The sequence below is a fragment of the Seriola lalandi genome, unplaced genomic scaffold, assembly GCF_002814215.2.
Source record: "Seriola lalandi dorsalis isolate HSWRI2012SDOR001 ecotype SW California unplaced genomic scaffold, Sedor1 jcf7180002054901, whole genome shotgun sequence".
Lineage (NCBI taxonomy): Eukaryota > Metazoa > Chordata > Actinopteri > Carangiformes > Carangidae > Seriola > Seriola lalandi.
In genome coordinates, this window is record NW_019525453.1 from 6,179,859 (window position 1) to 6,207,741 (window position 27,883).

The window sequence follows — 27,883 nt, forward strand, 5'->3', positions numbered from 1 at the left end:
AATTTACGTCCCATTTTCCACAGTCAGAGCATCACTTTAATCTGATGGTAATCATACTATCAGCGTGCTTGTAAACACACTGAATGGTGCTGAATATGCCGTGTAACATTCGCATTGTGTGCTATTCATATCAGCTCTTTACATCCAAAGTTACAATGTGAATAGATTCATTTATTATTGAATAGAAAATGTATTTATAAAATCCAGTTGTAGAAGCCAATGCTCCATAATATTGATACATTTGTTTGGCATATAGTGCCTCAGGGGGAAGCACTTACTCAGCTCTATTTATCCGCTGCACTGTATGCTGGGGATCATCTATCGAAGATAGTAATTTAAAGTTCGGTTCTGCTTCTTGACTTCTCTTTTTGCCCTGTTTTGTTTTCCTCGATAAAATGCAATGAAGTAACTAACAAGAGCTGGTTTATGTGTGAGGTTGTAGAAAATAGAATTACTCATTACAGGAATAAATCAGCACCATTCACTAAAAGAGACACTCAAAGGAAACCGTTCACTCTTGGATTAGGCATGTTTACTCATGTTCAGTCATGTGGACAGGGGGTATATGTGCTGTCAGAGAGATGGATGATGGGTACCACACAGAGCACTGTGTGTCCAGTTAACCGTGATGGAGCTTTATGGAGAGCTACATCTGCACAAATCTGTGTTAAGGAACCTAAATACACTTTACCCATGACAACTGTTTCTGTAATGTGTGCGTGCATGTGTGTTTGTGTGTGTGTGTGTGTGTGTGTGTGTGTGTGTGTGTGTGTGTGTGTGTGTGTCTGTTCAGGTAAGAGCCCGTCGCAGCAGTTCACAGCTGTGATCCATACGGTAACTCCTCTGCAGTCCCAGATCTCCCCTGTGGTGAAGCTCATCATCGCTGTAGCCAAGTCCAAGTTCTGTGCACAGGTGGGAAGTGTGTTCAGACTTTTACTGTGAACAAAGAAAAATCATGAAAAACAGTATGACAAATATTACCAGTTAAACACAAAGCAAAGTATAAACGATTTCTTCTTCTTCTCCTCCTTTTTATGCTTCTCATTCTCCCGTTCATCCGCTTCCTAATTTTTCCTTCTTCTTCGTCCTTTTTCTTTTCTTTTTTTTCCATCATAATGAAACAATTTGAACTTTCAGGTAATGAAATTTGAGGATGAGGGTACAGCCATTTTTCTCACACAACAAATAATGTTAGAAAAGAAAAGTGATTTTTTTTTTAATCTTGTAACAGTGGGTGGCCCCTATACTCTGCAATATATGGAAATGGCCATTATCTACAATACTAATTATGGAGCCCTAATAATTCTGTACATACACCAGATTTCAGGGGAAAATATACATAGTAAATGAATCATTATAATGGGTTCTTCCCAGGCCCATGTTCCATCCATCCACCAAGTTCACTGTGAATCAGTTCAGTCCCTTTTGCTGACAAATAAACAGAAACGGGTGAAAACATAACTCCTTGTTCCTCATACAGCATAGAGCTTCATTATGAAATTAGTACAATGAAGACTTCCTATAAATACTTTATGAATGAAATATATGAATTGAACTGAACTGACAGATGCATCACTCAGCTGTTCACACACAACCCCGGCTGGCCTGAATGTGCTTCTTAGAGATGAAAAACGCATCCAGAGACAGAGTCAACAGTGTGTTTATATTCTGTCGGAGATATCAGGTGTTTCAGAAACTGCTGCAGAAACTTTTATATATCAGTATGGATACTTGTATAATATTTGCTGACTTCCTGTGCTTCTCCCACACAGATTGTGGTTTTATGGAACTGCGACAAGCCTTTACCTCCGAGGAACAAGTGGCCCTCCACCAGTGTGCCTCTCACTGTCGTTGAAGGACAGGCCAAGGTAATAGCTGCTGGCTGTTTGTATCCCTTGTGTATTAAAAGATACTTTGTTGCTTATTAGTGAAGGCATTTATCTCCCCTTCATAATAAAGCCTTGCTCAAAGGTACTTTGGCAATAGTTCTGTGTCTGAAATTAAAATGGCTTCTAGCTGTTTTCTAGAATACACAAGGAAGCAAGGATCCCATATAGTATGTGGAAACATGCAAAAGATGTTTAGAGAGATGCTTAGAGGAAGACAGAAAAGTGTAACATGTAGATCCTTCAAGAGAAAGGTGGGTGTTGTCATCTAGCACTAAGATTAAATACTAGGAATTGACATTCTGGTTATTTGCTGGAACTTCTGGCCAAAATGTGCTTCCACTTTTCAGCTGCACTGTTTTTTTTTTCCTGTTATATTTCATGCTAAAATGGCCGCTCAGCTGTACTGCGAGCACAGTACAAAATCCGTAAATACAAACTATGCAGACAGTTCAGCCAACGGCTTAATCAAACCTCCATCCCAACATAACATCAGATTAGCTCCATGACGATGGTATTATGTCTGAGAGGTCAATTCATTATGTCTGATATACCCACTCAGACATAATGCTAGGAAGAGGATATGCTGAAAAGGATCATATGATTATATTATTATGACTGACATTTCGTTTCTGTTTTTTCTACCTGAAAGACAGTGAGTTTATTAAGATAAAAACTATCCATATAATCTTAAAATTAAAAAGAATAAATATAAAATGAGAAAATATAAGAAAGATAATTTGATGATGAATTATCTGAGGTTCTGTTTTTAAAATCAAACATCCAAGAAGACTGGGTAAAGAGTGATACATTCCCAGGAAAAAAACATTTTAAAATCAAGTGAAAACCTTGAACTATTTTCAACAAGACAAGGAAAAGACTCCAGTATAGTTCAGTTACCCCTGGAACATAATGTATATACAGTAAATTGTGTGTATTATTGGTTATTTATATGCTTTTATGCTTGATGATAAATCTTATAAACTACAATCAAAAATAGTAAGAAAAGCTGATCTGGTACAGATACGTTGCACATGGCAACGAGATGTATCTGCACTGAAGTCGTTGTCCAAGATTGTCTCTCAGCCATGTAGAAAAAGAGTGTGACAGCACCCAGACAGTAGTCACAAGTTAACCTTAGGAGAAATCTGAAAATCTTAAATCGTAAAACCTCAACGTCCCCCAGAGCAACTGGCTCATCTCAAGCTAAAATGTTCCTGTAATGTGCAGTTAGGCTGAGGGAGCAACTCTGCACCGTTCAGAGCTTCACTTCATGATAAATGATTCAGCAAATCAAGCAAATAACCCTGAGAATGCCAGATGTTCTGAGCTGCGTAAGTTGTAATTATATCATAACCCAAAGAAAAACAAGAGTGAACTCATCAAGACTGAAATGCATCAGGTTTAACTTTTCTAAGTGTCAATGAAACTTTAAGGCTCTTATTTGCTTTGCATTCTTGTGCGTTTGCTCCAGACAATTCTGCACAGGTGGCACTGTTGTCTGCTCGCAAGTATCTTGATTCCGGTTTTTGGAAGCCTGTCATGAATCACATTGCTAACCCTTTGCTAACATAATGATAGTGAATAATTTGAACCAAAATTCCTCCCACAAGGTTAGGATATTAGTTAAACTAATAAAATATTTTGAGATTCAAACAATTATGAGGTTTTTTCTTTTAGCTTAAAAACTCACGCTACATATTTCAGAATCAGTTGTATCTGCTGCAAACTACTGACTTTTTAAAAGCCATGGTTGGTGTATTCTAAAGGCCCTGATTACCTTGACAGGTGTTTTCAATTATTTTGGCTGATTTAACCCTTCATCAGGTGTGTGTGTGTGTGCGTGGGTGTGTGTTAGACTCAGATCTACCCGACTGTGTGCCTCAGCCTGAGCAGAGGTAAAATAATTTCAAACATGTGAAAACACCTGTGTGGGAGGCCAGAGCTTCTAAAATATGGAGGTAGAACGGTGACGTTAAATTTTGAAAATAAAATCCCGAGCTGAAAAAGGAAACACTGGCATTGAAACAGTTGTACTGGAAAAACTTGTATTTGCACTGAAATAAATATCGACACTGAAAAAGGTTCCACTGAAAAATAACACCCATTTTTTCAGTGTCAAACTCTTTTTTTTTTTTTTTTTGCTGTCACTTTTTCAGTGTCACATACTAGCACATCTATCGTCTACCCTGCATTATTTCATTTTTTGGGGGGGGGGTGTGCAACCATCTGCTTACTATGACAAGTCAAAATATCAGCAGTGAGACGGGCCTTCACTGTTTGATTCTCAACAGATCTGTGTTGTTTTACAGGCACAAACACAATCCATTCATTAGTACAGCTCACCTTAATATGCGTCACGCTGGGTTACCTCTTTGGGTCTCAACCAGTTTATGTGAGTTTCTTTTATTGTTTTCAAACAGTTCTCATTTAAGTCTGACTATGTAAGAAGGAATGTGTCTCTGGTGGAACTGTTAACAATCCAAACTCATCTGAAAAGTGACTAGGAGCCACAAGAGAGCAGCTTTTTTGAAAAGGTTTGAAACTACCTTTATTAAGGAGTAAAAAGTAAAACATTTCTCTGTAAAATGTGGTGGAGTGCAGATTGGAGCAGAGATTTGCAATACTCAAGTACATGTAGCTCAGGACTGTATTAACTTGAATAAATTAGTTGTGAACGAACAAATCATTTTGCAAGTTCGGTACATATATGAAAGGAAAAGCATACGTTGCAGTGACCTATACTCTGCTTTTATATGTTACCAAACCAGAGTCAATAATGTACCAGAGTCAGACAGGCCCTGTGGACTTTGGAGAGACTCGCTGCCGCAGTTTAACTTTAAATGCCTGTTGGCATTAGCTAATAAAAGTTTTACAGTTTGATTTAAATACTTTTTTATTGTCTCCAGGTTTTTTCTACTATGACAGTCAGGAGATTTTTGTTTATTAACTGTGATAGCACACACAGTATCACAGCTATTATCACAGTACGTTAAGTAAAAACACAGGTTAAAAGTTGTGAAAACACCTGAGCTTCTAATATATGGAGAAAGAACAATGACGTTAAATTTTGAAAACAAAACAACTTTAATCCAGCCTGGTTCTATGTGAAAAAACAGACTTACCTGTTGTTTGAGAGTTCCAGGTAGGTGTGCTGTCCTGTATGCAGTCTGTGCATGTAAATCAAACTATGTGAGAAGTTTATGGGAGAAATGTGTCTTTGGTGGAACTGCTACCAACTCAGAGACATCTGTATCATAGCTATTATCACAGTAAGTTAGGTAAAAACACAGGTTATCAAAGCAAACTAGCCTGTCTGTGGTAACTGCTATAGAGAGACAAATCTGCTGGAGCAGAGAAGGGAGTGGATGATAAAGAAGTGTTGGACAGTGTTTTGGATAATGTCCCTTCCTGTGTTAATTAAATAGCAATGCAGTGCTGGTTCCAGTTCAGATAGACTCTTGATGGTGAGATTGAAGCGACGTGAATTTTATATTGTTTGTTATTAAGAGTCAAGCTACGAGTGTGACTTTGCTGGGATTGTTCTGATTTGTAGTGTTAAAGAGTAATATTCTGTCTTCCCAGGCGCACATACGAACCCACACTTTTGGGTGATATTTCATAAAGGGGGGGGGGGTTGTCTCATGTAATTTGACTCATTTTTACACCAATTTAAACGATACAGCTTCATCCTAAAAGTACACTTGATCACTTACTCGCTCACTGGCAACCTCTCTATCTTTCGTCTCTCTCTGTCTAACCACGATCCTTTGTGGTCTAATTGCTTCTGTTTGTTTTCATGTAAATGTTTCCCCCTTGAAATACAAGAACAATGTTTCCATTGGTGACAATAATCCACATCTCAGAGGTAATATGCATGTGTGTATGTGTGTGTCTGGTGCGTGTCAGTACCCAGCGGCGCCCATGGTCATATAATTAGTCATGTGGTATATTGTCGTGCAGCCCAGACAGATGCTCTTAAGTGTATTTCCTTCCAATCGCTCGCTGTGTTTGTCGCTACTGTAATAACAAAAGAAACACACACACACACACACACAGAAACTCTGTCATTTGCCTCGCTAGAGCAGTAATTTGCAGTTGGTTATGAGTGCATCTACTCTGTAATGCTGAGTGGAGACACTCCACAGCAAGCTTTTACTCCCTCACTTTCCTCAACCTCAACCTCTGTACTACTCTAAAAAATAACCTTTTCATAAAATATTGTATCTACTCTTTATTGTATTTTATTAATACCCCACAAATCCTCATACTGAAACGAGAACTCAGTTGCATGTGTTTCCTTGTATCAAAAAAAAGATAAGAGAAACGATCAGCTGATCGCAGCATGAGAGACACAGGAGGGTCTCAGTTCAGCTTTCTATGCAGATCCAATCAACATTTTGAAATAATCAACCTCATGGTCCTCAGTTCGCTCCTCCATTATTTGGATCAGCTCATTTGTGAGAAAAGGGGGAGGAGTAAAATTCAGCATGTGTGAGAACAATCAGCAATAAATATTTCATGTCTTCTGCTGCTCCATTTCATTTTCAGTTTGGAGCTACAGGTTTTAGAATTACGCTCTTAATTAATCTTAATTAATGTTGATGCTGAATAATTTAGTGAATGCCACTAAAACAAGCAGCAGATGATCTCAGATTTAAGTTTATCTTTGAGTTGTAGGTATTTACAACTTTAGTTAAAAATTAAATATATGAAATTGAAAGTTAATGACACTTGAAAAGGATTTGAAAGGATTCAGATACTGGATTCAGGTTCATTGAAATGATATTGAACCCCAACCCGTGTTACTTGTCAGGAAAACTTAAACATTGGCTGTTCAAAGCTTGTGTCAGAGGTGCTTTATCTTACCATAATTTTAACATAGATAAATAGATACTTTATTTATCGCCTGGGGGAAATTCATGTGTCTATTAGCTCATTGTTGATAATAATAATAACAGTTAATAATAAATAAACAATTATAATTAGATTAGTCCACTTCCTGTGGCTGAGGTGTTGTTTAGCCTGATGGCAGTGGGAACAAAGGATCTCCTGAACCTCTCTGTTCTGCAGTGCAGTGAGATGAGACGTTTGCTGCACCTGTAGCTGCTGCTCTGTCCAGCCAGAATGTTGTGGAGAGGACGGTTGGTATTGTCCAATATGGCTTCAATCTTACATTGCATGCGTCTTTCCACAACAGTCCTGAGTGAGTCCAGACTCCTGCCAAGCCAGACCCAGCCTTTTTGACCAGTCAGACTTTGTGTTCGTGTCTGACATGCTGCTGCCCCAGCAGACTGCAGCATGAAAAAGTACACTGGCCACCACTGACTTACCCAGCCTGACGTACTGTGGTCGTCTTGTCAGGTAATCCACAATCCAGGACATGAAGCAGGGATCCACCCCCATCCCTTCCAGCTTGTCTTTAAGAATGGGGGGTTGGATGGTGTTAAATGCACTTGAGAAATCAAAGAACATAATCCTCATGTAACCACCTGGCTCATCCAAGTAAGAATGGGTCGGTGGAGCATGTAAAGGACAGCATCATCCACTCCAATATGTTCTTTGTAGGAGAACTGTAGGGGGTCTAGTGCATGTTCAACCTGTGGCCCCAGAAGGTGGAGAAGTGGGCTGCACCGTCCTTCAACAGCCTTGGTCACACACCATCTCGGCCTGTTGCCTTTCCAGCACATAGCCTCTTGAGCTCCGCCTTCACCTCCTCTGCTGTAAAGGACAGGAGACTTGACCCCAGTGTGGAGGGAGTTGCAGCTGCAGTGTCAGGTTGTGGAGGAGATGCAGTAGGAGAAGCTGCAGCTGAAGCAGTGGGAGAGAGAACAGGTGAGGCTGTGTCACACCTGTTGTAGAACAGGTTGGACTCATTGGCCTTGTCCACATCACCTGATGTTGCCTGACTGTTCTTCTCTTTATAGCCAGTGATGGTCCTTATCCCCTTCCAGACCTCTCTGGTGTTGTTGTGCTGCAGCTTCCTCTCTACTTGCTTTTTGTAGTCCTCCTTCGCCTGCTTTAATTTCCTCTTCAGCTCATGTTGTACACACCTGAGCTTCTCCCTGTCTCCATCCCTGAAGGCCTCCTTTTCCTTTTTCTGGTTGAGGAGGGTCTTGATGTTACTGGTGATCCAGGGTTTGTTGTTTGGAAAGCAGTGTACAGTTCTTGCTGGTATTACAGTGTCCGTGGTACATTCAACCATCCTATCAAGGTCAGTGTCCTTGCTTTTATCAGTTTCCTGTCATAACAGGACATTCCAATCTGTGCACTCAAAACGAGTGATAAATCTTCAAAAATATTACAAATAGGATCTTAAAGAGTTTTAACTTTTAACAATTCACAAAGTGTGACTGACCTTTTGATCAGTTGAATCAGGTTCCTCCTGCTGTAGGGAGAGTCCTGCTTGCTAAGCATTTATGACTCACACATCAATATTATCAAAGGACTGATCCACGGACTCCCCACTACTATGTTCACTATACCTCAGCTTCATCAATTACCTTTCAATATTGTGTGTCTTGCCCCCTCACCCTAAATTATATATTGATAAGTTAATCTTCAACATTGATCCTGACTCTTTAACTATGCATTTATATTATACCAAAGAGGCATAAAAGTGAAGGGTTCAAAGGTCAAGTAGGACCTAATGTTGAAACCTGATTGATCAGGAGGTCAGGGCAGCTGACTCACAGCAGAACTGTCCTCGAAATATCCTTTGGTTTATTATTTAATTTTTAACAGACTGGGAAGACTGTTTTAGTCTTCATCCAGTCAATGGAAAAATTTGTATTAATTATTTTTGGTCATGCAGACCTGTTTCATATAATTATAAAGATAATCCTATATAATAAAAATGAACTATTTAGTAAAGATCTGCTTTATTTTGTACATTTTTATATCTACTATTTTATATCTTTAATTTCCTGTTGGTTCATACCTACAAATGACTAATTTAATTAATTGTTAAACTAAAAATTAGTGTGCAGCTTTAATTGTAATCCATGCCAGCTCTAACACACAGCACATCGCATTTTGCCCAAGAAACTAGACAATATATTCAATTTATTTCAGGGCAACAATGCTGGTTCAAAGTTAATCGTGATAATACAGTAACACTTCTTAGATATAGCTGTGTCTGGAAGTATATGTAAGACTTATTACTTATTTATATCTAGATAACTGTTGTAAAGCATACATCAGAAAACTGGGAATGAAGAACTGCTCTGACATATAAAGACTGAAAAAAGTGAAGAGCATTTTTCAAGTGTCAGTGTATCATTTCTCACACCAATAATGACAAGTGAAATGTTCATCAAGAGACAGAGGGGCTGCCCATAATTTATGCTGGTGTTGCAGATAGCCGTGTGATCTTTGACCTTTGAGTGTAATTTAGAAACAGCTAGGTATATCTGTGACACAAAGACAGACCAGATATCCCCCCTTGAAGTAGCAGGAGTCATAGCAAATATAAAGAGAGTAAATGGGTGGAAGGAGAGTGACAAAGATAAGGTTCAGACCATTGAACTGCCACAGATCTCAGTGGGATCTAATCTCTGTCCAGAGGCAGAAAAGTATTGAAACCAGCCAGGGGGGGGGGGGGAAGGTTGGGGGTTCAATGACAGACAGGTAGAGACAGACATACTGTTGGGTTAAGCCAATATGAGGATTTCAAGGCCAGTGCCAATACTGACACATACTGAACTGAAAGTGCCAAAGGGCGATATTTTAAGTCTGTATTAAGTACCTTTCAGTTTGATCATTTTCAAGCCAAATATATATTTTTATAAGTGCAAAAGCATCTGACACAGCATTTAATCCATCATGGGGCATCATTATTCTATCAAAACCAGGGGAAAAAATATTGCCTGGATGGATAGTTTTAATTTCAAAATGGATGTGACGTGAATCAATCTTGACAAGTCATAATAAACAAGAGTCTACAGGCAAGATGACAGCTCTGTGAGGCTGTATTTAGGCACAGCATTGCTCTGAGCTGATGCTAATGAATGTCTACATCACAGTTCAAGGATATCCATCCAGTTGTTGTTGAGAGATTTCACGACTGTCAGCCTCACGGTAGCACTAGTGGAAAAGTCAGATGATCACTAAATATATTAGGATACATCATCTGGGAACCATGAATATCTGTACCAAATTTTGCGCTAATCCAAAGTGAAAACTTTGGTCTGCTGGTGGTACAAGAAGGAAAAGTGATGAGATTACCAGTTATTAGAATTTATCCTCTGGACACCATAGTTAAATTGGTCTGGACCAATGACTGTATATAATGATGGACGACATGACAGCTCCCCAGAAGATGATATATGTCATTTTAGGTAATTGTTACCATGATTGTATGGTGAAGTGGTGATCTTTCTGATAAGTTCGGTTTTAATCGGCTATTTGATGCTATAATTCAGGAGTGTGCCATCATGATTGGCGGTTGGGTTGGGAAGGTGTATGGGCATGATCTCGGTACTGCGGCTCCACTGGCCGATCACTACTGTGCAGCCTCTGGCTCCAAATGACGTCACCTGCACAAGATGGCAGCGTCTGTATCTGGGATATTATGGCTTCTTTTTTCTACAGTGGGAGGAAGTGGAGGCGTGTCGTTCATGTTTATATACAGTCACAGGTCTGGACCAAAGAGCTGGACCGACAGGGTGACTGACATTGTCATCCAAAGAGCCACGCCGCTAACATGGCTAAAAATATCCATTACAAGAAAGAGGCTAGAGAAAGATTTTGGTCCATTATGTAAGACAAAGTAACACAAAAATGTACAGAGGAGCTTTTAACAAAACAATCTCAACTCAAGCACCACTTACTCGCTTGTTCTGGAGCTCTCAACCATTCCTCATCAGCAGACGAGTTTGCTCATTTGTGTTGGAAATCATCCCATGATTCTGAAAACTCCTCGGACTTCTCATCGGTCTTGACTTAAAAGTTGAGTTCGACAGATAATTCTTGTCCTTGGAAACAGGAGCTGACAAAACAAACTCAATCAGCTGATGAAAATTGTAAGATAGAGTTGAAAGCTCTGAAACAAGGGAGTAAGTGGACCCTGAGTTAAGATTGTTTTGTCAGCTCCAGTTCCCAACACCAAGAATGAATTGTCAAGTTCAACTAAAGATCTGGACCGAGTCACATTAGGTTTAATCCGAGGTTGAAGCTTACTACAGACCAACAATGCAATATTTATCAGTTACGTAATGAACAGTGATTGGTTGAATATTTTAACAAACCAACATACTGATGAAATGTGCACAGATTTGTTCAAATTAGAATGAAAGAAGAAAGTAACACAATGAGAGAGACTCTGACAGCAAGTAGAGGCAAACAAAAAGGGGCCCATTGAAATCAATTTTATGACAAGGTCAGTGACTGGTAACCTAGAGGATGCTTGAGATTTTGTGAAGTCTAGTCAAGAGCCTGCAAGATTTGCCCATCACAAAATGTATATGTGCATCAAGAATGTGATTGTGCATATGTTTCTTCTCATTCATGCAAATCTTTGATATTATAAATTTATTACATTCAGACCATTAGTCCAAGATGAATGCAGTTGATTATCAGGCATGAGGCTAATTTACTACAGCCAATTACATTGTGATGGTGGTTTTCAAAAGAAAACTGAGAAAGTGTTACACTATTATGAACACCGTCCTGACTGAAGTAATTACCATCCTGCTGATTATGGGGCATCCATCCGAAGAAAATACATTTTCTGCCAAGAGTTCTCACTTTAAGCAGTGATATAAGGCAGTTTTAATGTGCCACTCTCAAACGATGGGAGGAATTCAGGGGATTTGCGTTCACATTCGTTTTGATGTTACGCTTAATTTCTTGATGAATTTTGCACTCAGTATCCATTGGCTCATTAAGCTGAGATGGAATCAGACATTAACCTTGCAGATATTTGTGGTGTTACTTCGGAAAATAAGCCTCTTAATATTACCCCTGGGGGTGTGAATTCAATCTACTTTTTTTCACACAGTGCATCCAAATTAAATGTCACTGCTGTGACAGCAGTCAACATGGGGCTTCATTTACATTACTTCAGATATTACATGAAATCTTTGACCGAGTAGTTGACTGAAACTGAGAGAGAGAAAATATATGACTGCGATAAGTTTAGTTAACAGGTGGGGATTTTACCTGTACAAGTATGTACAGGTGAAGCAAAACAACACTCAAATGAAGCCCAGTGAAGGTGTCAAGATCTGAGCTTAGGTAATGTGAACCTGAGGTTCTTCTGCTGCACTGAAGATTGCGTGGTTAGTTAGCTGACCTTCCAGGTTCAACCAAGAAATACTTGGAAACTGACCTTGAAAGATCATGTTTGTGTTTAATGTTTAATCACCTTTTTACATCCTTTCTACATCTGTTTTACTTTTGCAATGTCAGTTCTATTTTAATCACATGACATTAGCCTGGTGACACTTTATAAAACTCAATGGGCCATAAAACCTACAGTAAAACCCGCAACATTATTGTAGCCAAGTCAAGCAAGGTTTGACCTGTACGGTTGCTCCTCTACTGGATACAACAGAAATAACAGCTACTCCTTATTTGATTATAAAGACAGCAATTTCACACTACCCATCTGTGCAACTAAACTGCCCACTTTCAGCCCCGAAAAATGAGGTGATGTCACGTTTCTGATGCTGGTAAAAGTCTACAAACTGCAGCCAGTGTATGAGTGTGATGGCAGTGTGATGATTTTAGGAAACATGGTGATAAACCATTGTAGAAAAATACATTTTTCATTTCCAAACCGTGCAGCAGTGTTTTTATGCCCGACTGAGCACGTGGTCAAAGTCGGAGAAAGGTGAAGTCTGAAGTTCAAATTCACCAAAACCAGCAAGAGATCACAACAAAACTCATGCTTGTCTGTTGAGAGTGCATAATGTGACTATATCTTATTTCCTTTGTTTCAGCTTTGGCCCTGTTTGTATGTTTTCAGGGATTTGTTTTTTTTTTTTTGGTTTTTTTTTTTTTAAAAACCTCAGTTCAACTTTGTTTCCACACAGCTAAGATCTTTTTTTTTTCCTTTTCTACACAAAAAGTTAAATAATTCACACTTTAATCACAAGTCAATATCATCAGCAGCCCTCTTTAGGCTAATGGATCAAGGTCTGCTACATTTTCAGTGAGGCAGTGAATTGGTAAAGACTCACACAAAACCTATTAAGTCAGCTCGTTGATTGATGGACACACAGCAGGGAGTAAACAAACACATTTTCTCATTGGCTGTTTATTTTACCACGATTTTTTCATACCTCTGCGCCAACTCTGTAACCTTAAAATGCTTATTGAAGTAAACATAATTCCTTAAGACAAACAAGATTTGTTAACATTTCTCCTGAAATGGCTCTGACTCTGAGGAATGGCCATCACCACTGCCATCAAAATGTGATTCATGCTAAATTTAGTGGGTTAATTGCACTGAAAAATGAATGCCAATAATATCAGTCTCCTCTTTCTGTCCCTTCCTGTACAGACGATGAGCAGTCGTTTTTTCCCCCACGACGTCATCATCACTGATGCTGTTCTCAGTCTGGATGAAGACTCGGTTCTCTCGACCAATGAGGTGAGTTCACTGATAGCTTATCAACCAGTTGGCACGACACTGACGTTTTGCGAACTGGTGAACTGAGACGCTGACGCTTTATCAAGAAAATGAAGTGAGACAGCTTCACTCTGGAGACCCAAGGCCACCACAACACCGTTATCAGACATCTGGATTTGAATCTAAATTACTTAATTACTCAACAAACAGCTTAAGTAAAGAAACTGATTCACCATTGGCTGCTTGCCTCCTTTACACTGAAATGATTGACTGTTAGCTGAGTCCTGGTCTCCTTACTGTCACTGCTGCTACAGCTGCCAAGCTTTCTGTCTTCTTGCATGACACAGTATAAATGATAACGGTGGTAAATCTAAGCTAAGTCACACTTAAGTTACTAAGTTACTGAGTCCTTAATTTGAGACAGAGGTTTACAAAAGCAGCCTCTCATTTATAGCTAGCAGTCCTTGAATCTGCCAGCTGAACTGAACACTGTCACTGACAGATTTTATTAGCTGCAGCTGGCTAGCTAATTAAGCTAACACATGCTCCATTAGTTGGTTGAAAACACAGTTTGGCCGCTTGACTTACACACTTGAACAAGCAAGACAGAAGTTAGAGTTATGCGTTATTTGTATTTTCAAACATGTTTTTCACTTTTAAATTCATCGTTTCAAGACAAAATGTAGAAAAAGGACAAACCTGTGTGTTTTGAAAACTAACCCGGGTAATGTTGCTGGAGTGTAAACTTTCCCAAATTTAATAAAGATCATCTGAGTAACAGTTTATGAAACAAAGAATGTGGCAGTTTGACAAAAACAGAAATACATTTTTGTAGTTTTGCATATATTTCTACATTTTACTTTACTTTGTGAGAAATAAGTGCCAAGATGCTTGACCAAAAATCCAAACTAAAATGCATTTAAAAACAACTGACGGGACAACAGACTGTGAGAAAAGTCATGGGAGCTTTTGCACAACTCCAGCCGGTGGAAGCTCACCTCTGGAAACGTTTTTATAACCAGCTCCAGTCTGCATGGTTTTATGTCAGCCAGTGGCAAAAGGTGGTGATGTCTTAACACAGTATTGATCCTCGCTGAAATGAGGCATTCAGTCCACGCAGAGTCATGAATACCATTCATTACAAATGAATTGCCTCACTCAACCAAACTGCAATGGCCACTGAGCTATAGGTGCAAAGTGTGCTTTGCCTTTGAGGGGCTATTGCAAATTCATCAGATGGAATTAAACTAAGTAGGATGAGGAGGAAGTCTGGCATAGCAGCAGAGTTAGACAAACAAAAAACAAAGGGTTCTGCTTACAGACATCATTATTGTGGAGGCTCAGTGATTTACTGTGTAGCGAGGATGCTCAAAGCCCAGTCCTAATTAAATTACTGCGCGATGTGTGATGTTTGGATGGATCATGTTAAGATCACAGTCTCTTAATTTAACATGAAGAAGAAAGGAGAGGGAAAAAAAAAAAAGAAAAGAGGAAAAAGTGAGTAGAGAAAAGAAGAAAAATAGAGGAGGAATGGAGAGAGGGTAGAAGAGTGAAAGAAAGGACAGGATAGGAAAACATCAGAAGAAGAAGAAGACATCAGAGAAGGAAAAACAGGCATGGGAAGGGGAAAGAAACAAAACTGAAGAAGAAAGAAAGGAAAAATGTAGAGGGAAAAAAGTAAGGTAAAAGAAAAGGAAAGAAAAAAAACAGACAAAAGAACAGAAAGGAAAAGGAAAATCGAGGCTACAGGAAACGGGGAAGGGAGAGCATAAAGGCTTATTGAGAAGGGTATAATGAAAAACTAAGGGCTTTCATGCAGTGAGGAGGTTTACAAGAGCCATTACCTCTGTGTCTGTATCATTACACTGTCAAAACACAGGGTACCTGTTTGATTAAAATCTCACTTGTTACTTCAGAGAGAGGATCTGAAACACCCAGGTGGTTTGTTTCACTGACACACCGTTTTAGAACAAATTACAAACCAGTGGTTTGTCTACAGCATTGTCAAGAGAGGAAATGATGTTTCTATTCCCCCTTTTTTAATCAATACCTTGACATGTTAGCGAAGGTAGCAGCACAAGCTCTCTAAAACCACTGATATACACTATAAAAAAGCTATTTTATATTCAAGGTAAATGCACAGATGTACCCAGAATTAGTCCATGACGTCTGATATATATGTATTTTCTTTTTATTTCAGAGCTTTTTATTTTCTTTTTAATCGAAGCTTCACCGTGTGAGATCAAGGAATCTTTCTGACACTTTGTGCAAAACCCACAAAAAACATCGGACTAAATAAAAATGCTAAATATAAACCCACTGTAACGACAACACAGCTGCACTTGGAGATGATGGTCAGAAAAGACAGATGGAGTCTTTAATGTCATTCCAAAATCACTGCTTCAGTCAGAGTGGCTTCTGTAGTAAATTAAGGTTCGACTATTACTATAATTTCTGCCAAAAGAATACATTATCTTTTCTATTCATAGTCTGTTCAAGCAATATTCTGAGTAAGTATAGTCCATATATTGTAGGTGATAAGGCTGAATATCAAATCCCATAACATTACTAAGGTAATTGAACTACTTTTTATCCGTATTCATTGTATTTTCATACAGTTTCTACATTTAAAATGACTCGGTCACCACCTTCCCAAAATATGTTGAAAAATGTTGCGGCACCCGTCGCGTATTTACACATTTTTAGGCAGTAAAATGATCAGGAACAGCTCATGTGTGATGCTAAATTAGAGCTCCTACTTGTAATGACTCTCACAAGTATAGCGAGCGTGTGTTTCTCTACAGATTTTCAGCGAGTAAAAGATGCGATCCATAATGGATTGTGAGGCCCAATGAGCCCGAGAGATCCAATATATCTTTAAACTCTGAGATGTTTTATTGATCAGAGCAAGTCAATGTTCACCTTTTCTACTCTAATGGGATCACAATTACACTTTATGGCACTACAATTTGTGGCACAGCAATACGAGCAACTAAACTTTTATGGGCTACACGGCTTGTTTTTTTGGGGGGTTTTTTTTTTTAAACAAGAGGAAGAGGAAGAAGATGTCACACAGAGAGAGAGAGGGAGAGAGAGAGAGGGATCATAAAGAGGAAGTGGAGGGAACCTTTGCTGTGTTCACAACCCCCTCGCTCTAATTGCCCTTTTAACATGGCGAGGGGATTTATTGAAAGGAGATGAAATATGTCAAGTGAGTGAAAATGTGCTAGAGCGAACATTACACTTTTATTAGGACTTTCCGTATTATAATACCTCAGCGGAAGAATTCGCCGTGCCAATTTTTATAATGACATTGTTTCGGCTCATTAAATGTATGGTTATTCCATGAAGAGAGATTAGACACGAGAATACGACTGGAAAAACCTGACAAAGCTTTTGTCTCTCATTGGGCGGCCAAGCGTGCTGCTGCATTATGCCCTTTGGAAGACATTTTCAATATGGTGGATATGGAAATAGCGCTCCAGCAGCGACGGCAGAATTGCGATCCTCTTCTCATTTAAAGGAATGACTGTGTAGACACTGGGTTTAGGCACTCCTTAAAGCAATCATCACTTTAATCAGCACGCAGGGTTTTCAACACGGACATAAACCGTTCCGTCAGTGTGATCGTAAATTCATACAAAAGATAATGATATTACCTAAATGGCCTTTCAAACATACCTGCCTTATTTTAATGTACAGTTAACATTTTACTAAAATCCACAATGTATTACAATGAAAGTAAGCCTTTTTTTCTCTCTCCTTTCAGCAACATTACATGAAATGACAATAAATAAATGAAAATCTGAAGCTTGCCATGTTTAATAAATGTTTTTTTATGGCTTAAATAAGGGTTAATAAGACTTTGAACTCAATTCCAAAGCAGTGGTTTTATATCACTCAGTGTAAAAGAAAAAGACTGATACATAAGAAATTTCAATATATTTAAATGGATGGACAATATTTGTAAGTGTAGAAAAACAATAAGAATAAACTGAATAGAATTCAAGCACTATAGCATTATATCCACCACATGGTCACACAAAAACGACCTTCTTTTGTGAACATCAAATTCAAAGCGGAGAACTGTGTGTGACACAAACACACACACTCACAAAAAATATTCATTTTGGCCCTTTTCAGCTGTAAAACAGGGATACTGATGTTTCAGCATGTGAAGTTTCAAATCTAGTCGTCTTCTGAACCCCTTCAGGTTCAAACTTATTTCTTCAGTATAGTAGTATAGTACAGTGTATTTCTCACAGGTTTTAGGTGTGACATATCACTGCAGGCTTAAAATGATTTCAGAACATCATTTCACAAACTCAGAATCATATTGACCTTTATTTGAGCCCATACTTTCTTCTTTCTTTTTTAAACCAAGCTCTTACTCAAGTTAGGGACAAAAGGGATTTTATTACTGTTAAGACAAACCTCAAACTTTCAACACTTGTAATCTAAATTATAAATGCGAATCCTAAATATGGCACAAACAAAATGTGCATATTATTAGTGTTGAGTATGACCTGTTTGGAGGTATGGAGTTGCTTTCCAACGCTGTTATTTCAAATTTTCATAAAAGAATCCATAAGCAATCAGTGAAAGAAACTCTGGGGAAAGTTGACACCACATAATTTTGGGAAGTTGACAGTTTGACAGGACAGAGTATTCTTTTTAAGTGTTAGAGAACTGAAAGAACACTTTAAGAGCTGCCCAGTAGAGATGTAATGACGCACCACTGAGAGTACCTGGTGAGAGGAGCTATAATTCAAAAGATGTTGCAAACCCTGCAATAGCTGCTCGTAATCGCACTGTAGACCCCTGCGCCCCAGCTGGTTGTCTCGGCTCACACTGAGACTGTTGGTAAAACATCATCAAAGCCACAGCACTCCAAAGCGGCTGGATACAAACTCAGTTTAAGACACATTTTCCTCACTTTTATCACCCTGAAATCAGATGGAAGTTGACAGTGAAAGCACTGCAGTGGCATCACTTCACGGGGAGCAAAATAAAAAAGACAGATTGAAAACACAACTTTTCAAGACGCATTTGAAAAGACCACATGCTGAGTGAGGATAAGGGCTCTAAAGTATGATGTAACTCCTTTTCATCTCATGACATTGGACATGTTAAACCCAAATGTCAGGAGAGATTTGTAACAGATCTATTGCTGGATTGACCCTCTGCTCCTCGGATCAATTTTGGCCTTGTAGGATCTATTAGTATGTATCACACACCCCAGGGGTGGATAGGGAGCTCGAAAATTGTACTCAAATAAAAATACTATTACTTACCAGACATTTTACTCAAGTAGAATTAAATGTACTCGGATGAAAGTACACGGTAAGTTAGTTAAAATGTACTCTGAGTAAATGTCACTGTATTACTCTTTCAGACTGGGGAAGGGGAGGGGTAAAACATCACCAGACATCATTTAATTCAAATGTTACTTCCCGAATATTTTCATCTTTGCAAAGTTTCTTACAAGCGGAGTGATACATGTAGTTAGAAGTCCCAGTGCTGTTGTACTCTCTGTTGTACTCTATATCACATCCATGGAATGCCTCTCGTCCAATCAAATTACTTGGTCAGAACTAACTGTTGTATAATAATGTAATAATATATGATAAAACTATTCAATTAAAGAAGATTTTTAGACTACCAGGCATACATGCAGATGTACATGTATATGCATTGGTATTTCAATGCACACATGCAGTTCCTAGGTGAGAACCAATTGAAAGTAACTAATAAACTCTAGTCAGGCACTTTGCAGCCTGTGCATACAACTGATAATTACAAATATATACTCAGTTGGCAGTTTATTAGGTACAGCTGGCTACAACTACAGTAGTGCTGTAATAAATCCGTTTCGACTTTAAATGTATCATATTAAAATACTTGACTTTAAAAATACTTGAGAGTGAAATTACTGAATTTTCGAAATACCTTAAAAAGTACAAATACACAAAAAACAACAGGGACAGGAACAAGAGTATTTGTTGTGATTTGTTACTTCCATCCCTGACTGATGCACAGACACACATGTACTTTTACTTCTATCTTTGTGAGGACACTCGTTGACAGTTCATTCCCTAACCCCTTACCCTAACCATCACAACTGAGCACCGAACCCCTTACCCCTACCCTTACCCCAACCACATCCACATCCACTTCCACATCCACAATCACAACCTAATTCTAATGGTTGCCCTAAAACCAAGTCTTAACCCTCAAACTCCTTTTTGAAGCTGGTAGGTTCTCACTATTTAGCATTTATGAGTACGCACACACACAGATACACACACACACACACGCACACACACACACGTTGTCATAGGTCTTTGGAGATTTACATTCATTTCCTGAGACTTACCCACTTCTTTCCTAACCCGTACCCCAACCTGAACCACTGACCCAAAAAACTCCCAATTGGTCAAGCCGTGCCCACTTAACTCATCTTTAGTCTGAAATTTGTCCTAGTAGTAGCTTAAGAAAGACACACACACACACACACACACACACACACAAAAACACACACACCTTTCACATAATAAAGAGCTTTTTAATCTCTGAAGGCAAAATTATATTTGCATGATATCATTAATCCTTTCAGCACAGCTGTGGAGACATCTGACACATCTCACATACAGTATAAACACACACACACACACACTGCTAACACATCCGTTCATCGCGGGTTACACTGAGAATGGCAGCTCCAACCTTTCTCTCGGCTTAGCGCCGGTGCTTTACGGTAATTGCTCATGCGATTCATGACAGAAGCCGCGAGGTATCGCTAAAGAACATCCACTTTCGGTGCTCCCCTCCCCAACTCCTCTCTCTGCCTCTACTATTCTGGTAATTAATTTTCTCCCTGGGCTCCTGAGGTGTGTGTGTTTGTGTGTGTGTGTGTGTGTGTGTGTGTGTGTGTGTCTGTGTATGTATTACCAAGTATTTCAGTATGTGCTGATCCCCAATCTCTGGTGTGGCTGCCCGTACGTCTCAGTGGTGTTTTTGAATGCAAAAGAGGATCTTTCTCAGGTAGCTCCAGCTTCTTCAAGGTCACCAGACTCTCCAGACATCTCCACATGAAATTTCTTCTTTATGAGGAAGTTGGGAGCCTTAGAGGCAGACAGAGCAAGAGAGACATGGTCCAATCTTGTAGCCGCTAGAAAAGATGTGCAGCTCCAGAGGTGATGACCGCCCTCTCAGCACATTAATGTATTAGAGAGTAATAAGCTGCGGGATCTGTGCCAGTTCAGCTCACCAGTGCTTGTACCTAAGAACATGTCTAACCGTGAGTGTGTGTGTTGGAAGATTCAGGATTCCAGGATCACCCAAACCGCAAGAATATGCAGTCTGCATCCGTAGCTTTCAGTCAACATCAGTAAAAGGAATACACCTCAGTTAAAACTGACCTCACTCTGTTACTCAGCACTTCCTGAAGCTCCTTTATGATAAAGACCATAATCTGCCATTTTCATTGGAAGGCTTTTATACTGAACTGAATTCCGAGAAACGTTGTTTGTTTACATATTTCGACAGCACACCTGATAGATTTCACATGCTGTTGTTTAAAGAGGAACACAAATGAGACTAAATAGACATTCCAAGCGCTTGCTTCAGACTGTTTCAGGAGGAACTGGTTGTGTAGGTGCTTGAATAATATGTGATTTGATGGTGACTTTTCAGGTGGGAGGAAAATGCCATTTAAAAATGTCCTTTGTCAGGTCTTGAAGAGGCAGAGAGGCTGTTGTTTAGAAGATGTCCTCGCTGGTTAAATGTCATTCGATAGCAATATAAATATGCTGTTTTTATCTGTTTACCTCCTCGGTTTAAAAAGCTGTTTAAATTCTGAATGAATTCCTGTATATTTTGAATAAACTCGCCTACATTTCTCTCACCCCCCTCCCCGTCCTTCCTAACCCTTACCACACCTCCTCCTCTTCCTATTTCCCATTTATCTTTCTTGTTTTTTTTTTTTACCTCTTGTCCTTCTATATTATCTTTATTTTCAATCGGCCTCCTCTTCATTTCTCTTCTTCTTTCATTTCTTCTCCTCCAGGTGGATTTTGCCTTCATTGTATGGCAAAGTTTTCCGGAGCGTATCGTAGGTTATCCAGCGAGGAGCCACTACTGGGATAGTTCCAGATCCCGCTGGGGCTACACCTCCAAGTGGACCAATGACTACTCCATGGTCCTGACAGGAGCAGCTTTCTACCACAGGTAACAGGAGCCACGTGGTCTCCTGCTGAACAATGTGTGGAATTGAAAAGCAATTTTCTATAATCAGTGAAGCATTTGCAGGGCTTCACTGATTATAGAAAATTGCTTTTCAATTCCACACATTGTTCATTCAAGTGATCAACAATGAGAATGTTGTATTACACTGTAAGACTTTCATAAAGACTTCCCGTGGAGACAATGAAGTGAACGTATGGACGCTGATTCCATGCCTTATGTTTGAAGAAGCATTTAAATATTTCTAATATACATAGTAATAGATACTTATTAATACCTTGCAGTTATGAGCCATTTTTTATAAATCCTGACTTTATGTAACTCCAAAAACGTGTAGCACTATCACTGTATATAGATTATTGAGTAATATACGATAAATGTGCTTTTGTGATTTTCAATTCAATTCAATTTAAATCTGCCTTATATGGAGTGTTGGAACTGCGTGTAATTAAACCAGTATTTTAACTACAAATAAATTGCTTCTCTACTATAAGAATTTATACTATAGTTATGACCATGCGTAGGCAGTTATTGTATACAAAACCAACACTGACATTCCTACACTTTCCCATGAATCGTGGGGTTTTTATTTTTTGGTTTATGTTTGACCTGTGAACGAGACGGTACTTTTTACAATACACTCAACTGAGTGGCATTTTTTTTTTGGCATGCGACTTTTTTTCATTATGTTTTGTTATAATTTCATATATATGTATATGTATTTACATATATATATTTTCAAATTGATCTTTATTTTTTTACAAAGTAGTTTGAATTACTTTTTCGAAGTAGCTTTAGTGATACGTTGGATAGTGTGAGTGTTTAACGACGTGTAACACAGTTAATGTAAAACAGAAAATGTAAAATAAGAATCTATTTGATGTAAATTGATAATGTACTCTGAAGTCAAGTCCTCCATTCAGTTTTATTGTGCCATGCACTTTAGTCTGAACATGCTGTGAGGTTGATCTATTCCAACTTCAAAGAAATACTCGATACAAACCGCATTAAAAGTCATTTCTCACCAGTCACATTTTATCTTTCACTGAGGTAATAGAACAGGAAATGAGATAATATGATCTTCCTCCACCTCTCTGTTATCTCATAAAATGATTGTCAAAAACATGAAGCTAGCACCGAAAGAAAAAAAAACCTAAAGTATTAAGCAGAGCGGTAAATTGAACGGAGACGAGTGTTGCTCTCTGAGGGGATTTGAAGCATCTTGTCATGCAGATAAACAGCTCTCTCATTGTTCTATTGTTATGACGCTCCATGCAACTCTTTAGTCCTTTTGTTATTTAGAATCTTAAATGCCAATGCAAGCCTGAATAAATGAGTCAGTGTAGGAGGGAAAGGTGGAAAGTGTGTGTGTGTGTGTGTGTGTGTGTGTGTGTGTGTGTAAGTGTAAGTGTGTGAGGGACATCGCACCGTGGCAGGGAGGTAACAGAGTTGACAGTGATCTAGTGCTCCCATGCTGCTGAGAATGCAACACAGCTACAATACACAACAGAGCAGAATAGAAGAACATCCTCACCTGTGTTTTCTCCTCTGTGTGTGTGTGTACGTCAGATATTACCACTACCTGTTCACCCACCACGTCCCGCCCAGCCTGCTGACCATGGTGGACCGCATGGCCAACTGTGAGGACATCCTGATGAACTTCCTGGTTTCGGCCGTTACCAAGCAACCGCCGATCAAAGTCACACAGAAGAAGCAGTACAAGGAAACCATGATGACCCAGGTAGGGTTGTCTGGATGTCTTCACACTCTCAGTCACACAGGGTGGCACAGTGAGCTGGCAGCGGGTTTACTCACCCATCAGTGTGATGAGCTACGTAAATGTTGAAATTAAAAAATAAAATGATCATGACGCTTTTATTTACATGTCTTTAACTTGTCACCACCCACTGCTCCATGTGCAGGATGTTAGCAGGACGCTGTAGACCTTTGACGAACTGTTGCGTCCTATGAGAAGTCAATATGAACATGTATAGTACCACTAAGCTGTTCTTCTTGTCTCTGGAGATCGTTCTTTATGACTGGTTGTTTGTTTGGAGTCGTCGTCCTGCTGCAGATTGGACAGTATTGCTTATACTGTATGTATCAGTAGATTAGAGTCTGGTCTTTTCTGTCTTTGCTGTTCTTTTCAAACACAATGTCCTGTTTTTAAATTGAATCCAGGTGCAAGTGAAACCTTAAAAATATGATATTGTCCCAACTTCAGAGCAGCCAGACAGGTCAACAGTGTAATAAATCCTTGAAATTACATCATCCCAAGGTTATAACATCAAATATAATATATATAAAAAGATATATTTTAAGGCAGATCACTCCTAAAAGAAGGGTTGGTGTTGAAGACCTACAAAAACAAATCCACCAATGACGTCACACACAAAAGACAAAAAAAAAAGTCAGCTGTAGTCATGAATTTCTTCTGAGGCACCACATGATATAATTATGTGCATTATATAATATTGCTCTTTGATTATAATTTATGCTTAAATTAAGTGAATCTGCAGCGACTGAAGTGGCCTGATGAGCCTTCTCTTTAAGGTCCCCTGGGGAGTTTAATGTTTCTTTACAAAATGCAATAAGTCAGTGAGATCTAACAAACATGTCGAAAGCCGTTCATTCCCCATAGAACATTTGCAAAGCTGACTTTTCTGAACAGTTCTTCTTCTTCTTCCCCGCCGCATTTTGTTGGCACATTTTCATTTCTCGGTACAGCTGCTGATCAGTGTGAGGAACCGTGTGCATCACCAATCTCCCGGTCCTTGAGCTACCAGAGCGCAATATACAAACAAAATGATCAAAATGTTGCTTCATTTGTGCTTCACCTTTAAGAGACAGTGGTTCTTCAGTGGTGTGAAGCTTGTAGAGATAATAGATGAATTCCCTGGCTCCCTTTTTTTTATAAATGGAAAAGGAGATGAGCCTCACTGTTGGAGAAGCGACAGTGGAGAAGCTTTAGGCAATACACAGCCCTGACCTTCTCTTTGGGAGATCCCTATATGTGAATGTTGTGTGTGTGTGTGTGAAAGTGTGTGTGCTTCTTGTGGCCAGCCCTGTGTCAGGTTCTGATTGATGGCCTGACCACAGGCAGGACGATGACTCGGCAGTATGGACTCAGTGATTAATGTCTTAATTGTGAAGGCAGCATGGCAAACCAAGATTTACTCCCTCCTTCCCTCGCTCGTTCTCTCTTCTTTTTTTTCTTTTTCTTTTTGAGTGTCTCTCTTCTCCCTCCTCCTCCTCCTCCTCCTCATCTCTCACCCCTGATTTGTTACTCCGCTTCAAGCATAAGCAGATAGGCATTTAACGTGGAGCAGGAACTTTAGGGAAACTTTGACCAGTGAAATAAAGTTTTGATGAAGTAACAGAAGTCGTGACTTATATATATTTTTTATTGAGATATAACCACTCATTTTATATTTAAGAGAAGAGATGTTTCATCAAAGTGCCAAGCAATTTCTTTGACTTTATTTTGAGCTTCATTATTCTACCTGACCCCAAGTGCCCCCCGCTGCCTCCCTCCTGCAGCACACAGGATGAATCTGCTCCGACTCCACGCCCCCATGCCACAGTATGCCCTCCACCTTGCCCTCATATAGCCCATCCCCCCCCACCCCCACCTCCATCCCTCTTCAATTCATCTCCCTGCAGCCACCCGGGGGCCTAGCCCTCATCCCTCGCCACCCCCCTCAGTTGTCCATCTCCAGATAACCAGGTGAGGACGCAGAGCAGCAGGAGATGATAGTTGTCCAGTAGCTTTTGAAGAGGCTTGAAATACTTCAGCTGTCGAAGGGAACAACACACAACAGCTGCATCTTTCCAGTGAAAGCAGAGACGTCCGTTATCTCTGTGACTTATTGGAACCAAAGCAGTATTTTTTTTTTCTTTGATCCCAGTTGGATAACACTGGAGAAATAATGAAAGTCAAGTGTGTGCAGTTTTGCAACATAATCAGGCTCATCCAGACTGGGGGGGGGGAAGCTCATAAAGATGCAGATGGATCCCCTGTTGTTACACTGGATAACATACTACATGCAGCAGCCACTGTATTAGGTGCAGTGGTCTCATTTTATAAATTGGACTTATTGTGTTGTGCCAGGTGGAGCACTTAAAGCTAAATGTCTACAACAAAGCAGTCGCTGCTCATAAAACTCTCACCAAAGTCTGTCTGTTTCTAAAAAGGGCTGGAAAACGAAACATGCAAAACCTTCAAACCAAGCACACAGGTTGTAGTCAGTTGCAACCAGTTTCTTGCTCTGCAAAACTCTCTTGCATAGTGACAGAGTGAGTCAACCCTCTAGTTAAGAGCCAAAAAATGGGGGAAACATAAGATGTACTTCCTAACGACATGTCAGGAGACTTTGTTTGTGTGTCTGACTGTCGGTGCTGCTGTTTGCTGGAGTGTCAGCAGCTACACGGGGGGATTCCCACTGAGTGAACCAGCTGGTCGGGTCGGCCAGCTCTGTCAGTATGATGAACCCGGATTCTTCCGGAGGAGCAGGTGGTGAAAACAAATAGTGAGGAACATGTTTTACTATGAGCAGCACTTCCTGTCCATGTCCTGACAAGCTGTCCACGATAAGGAGGAGCTTCAACAGCAAGCACCATCACACTGACATCAGGAGGGACACCTTTGCCTCACCACCTGGGATGCTGAAAATCCCCAGCCTTGTTAGTGGCTGATAAGTAGGCATATGTCAAAGGCAATATATATTCAGGCAATAAGTCTTTATGAAGGGTATGGATGATTAAAATAGGCAATAGAAGATGTGCTGCTGTGGACGGGGCCATCCACAAAAACCTGTTTTATCCACTTAAAAAGATACCCACAGAAAAAAAACTGATGTCACTTCAAGTGTAGTTATACTTTATTGTGAATATTTTCACTGCTTTGTCTTGCCGTGAAACAGCACTGTACTTTGGAACAACAGTTTGTGAACCGTTGAACTATCGTATTATTACACACAAGCGCCGTGCGCTGTATTACTCCACAGATCAACGAGCCTATTTGAGTCAGACAGAGCAACGCGTAGGTGCACTTGTACGTAGTAATACGGTAATAATAAAAATAATAAACTTTTAACATGTTAAAACCTTTTTATATACAGTCTACGGTTAAAACTGATTATGTAAAATTAAATACATTAAAAGCAAGTAAGACGTCAGTACTTACAGGAGGCATTTAAAAGTGCTGAGCTGAAAAAAGTAGTTCCAAAGGAAAGGGATGTTTGACAGAGAACAACTGAGAGTTAGCAACCAGTTCACAAGCTTGTTGGCTCAGACAGTTATTTCCCGTTTAGTAACTCTTTATTAAATGACATGATGTAAAATACAGAGAAGAAAATGCCAGGGGGGATTTAATGACCCGGTATAAAGAAGATAGAAAGAAGCTCTGGGAGCTATAGCTAATGATTGACTACTGCTAGCATGTCCAGTGTTAGCAGTTAGCGCACCAGCTCACAAACTAGCCCTGTTTGTTGTCCCTCCATCACCAAGCCTGTAGAGGTAAATATTTTGTGAAGATGTGCTGATTATTTCTGCTGTGACCGAGCCTTTATCATGCCTTTATGTATGATTGAGTTCCTTATTTTTATTTTCATTCATTTTGTGTGGCACTTAAATAAAACCTGACCTTTTACTGTAAGATTACTTTGAGTTGATGGGTCTGACATACAATATTATGACATGCTGAGTTAAATAACCTTATAATGTTTCATTGCTGTTATCAGAGAGATTTGTTACACAGTCAGGATTATTGTCAGCATCCCCTTGTTATTATATTATTACCTGCAACAGAGCTGTGTTGACTGTTTCCTCACTCGCTCTGACACATTCATCCTCTCCTTCTCCGTGTTTTCCATCTCTGTCTCTCTAAATCAAGGGCTCCAAGGCCTCTCGGTGGGCCGACCCGGACCACTTCGCCCAGCGTCAGACCTGCATGAACGCCTTCAGCCACTGGCTGGGTTTCATGCCCCTGGTGCACTCCCAGATGAGGTTGGACCCTGTGTTGTTCAGGGACCAGGTTTCCATCCTGAGGAAGAAATACAGGGACATCGAGAGGCTGTGAATGCACAAGGATGAACGCCAAACCACTGACCAGGAGAGAGAAAGTAAGAGAGGCTGGCAAAGTGCGTGTGTGTGTGTGTGTGTGTGTGTGTGTGTGGGG

General features: G+C 39.7%; 1 protein-coding gene across 1 annotated transcript in view; it reads left to right on the plus strand.

The window, feature by feature from the left end:
- The window catches only part of LOC111672565 (exostosin-1), a 229,218-nt gene extending 201,356 nt beyond the window's left edge, over positions 1-27,862 (plus strand). Inside the window, exons 7-12 of the mRNA XM_023430007.2 lie at positions 794-912; positions 1,773-1,868; positions 13,393-13,482; positions 21,530-21,690; positions 23,275-23,446; positions 27,599-27,862. Coding sequence (XP_023285775.1) covers positions 794-912; positions 1,773-1,868; positions 13,393-13,482; positions 21,530-21,690; positions 23,275-23,446; positions 27,599-27,784 — 824 coding nt within the window. The 3' untranslated portion in view covers positions 27,785-27,862. The remainder of the gene's footprint in view (positions 1-793; positions 913-1,772; positions 1,869-13,392; positions 13,483-21,529; positions 21,691-23,274; positions 23,447-27,598) is intronic.
- Positions 27,863-27,883: the final 21 nt, after the last annotated feature.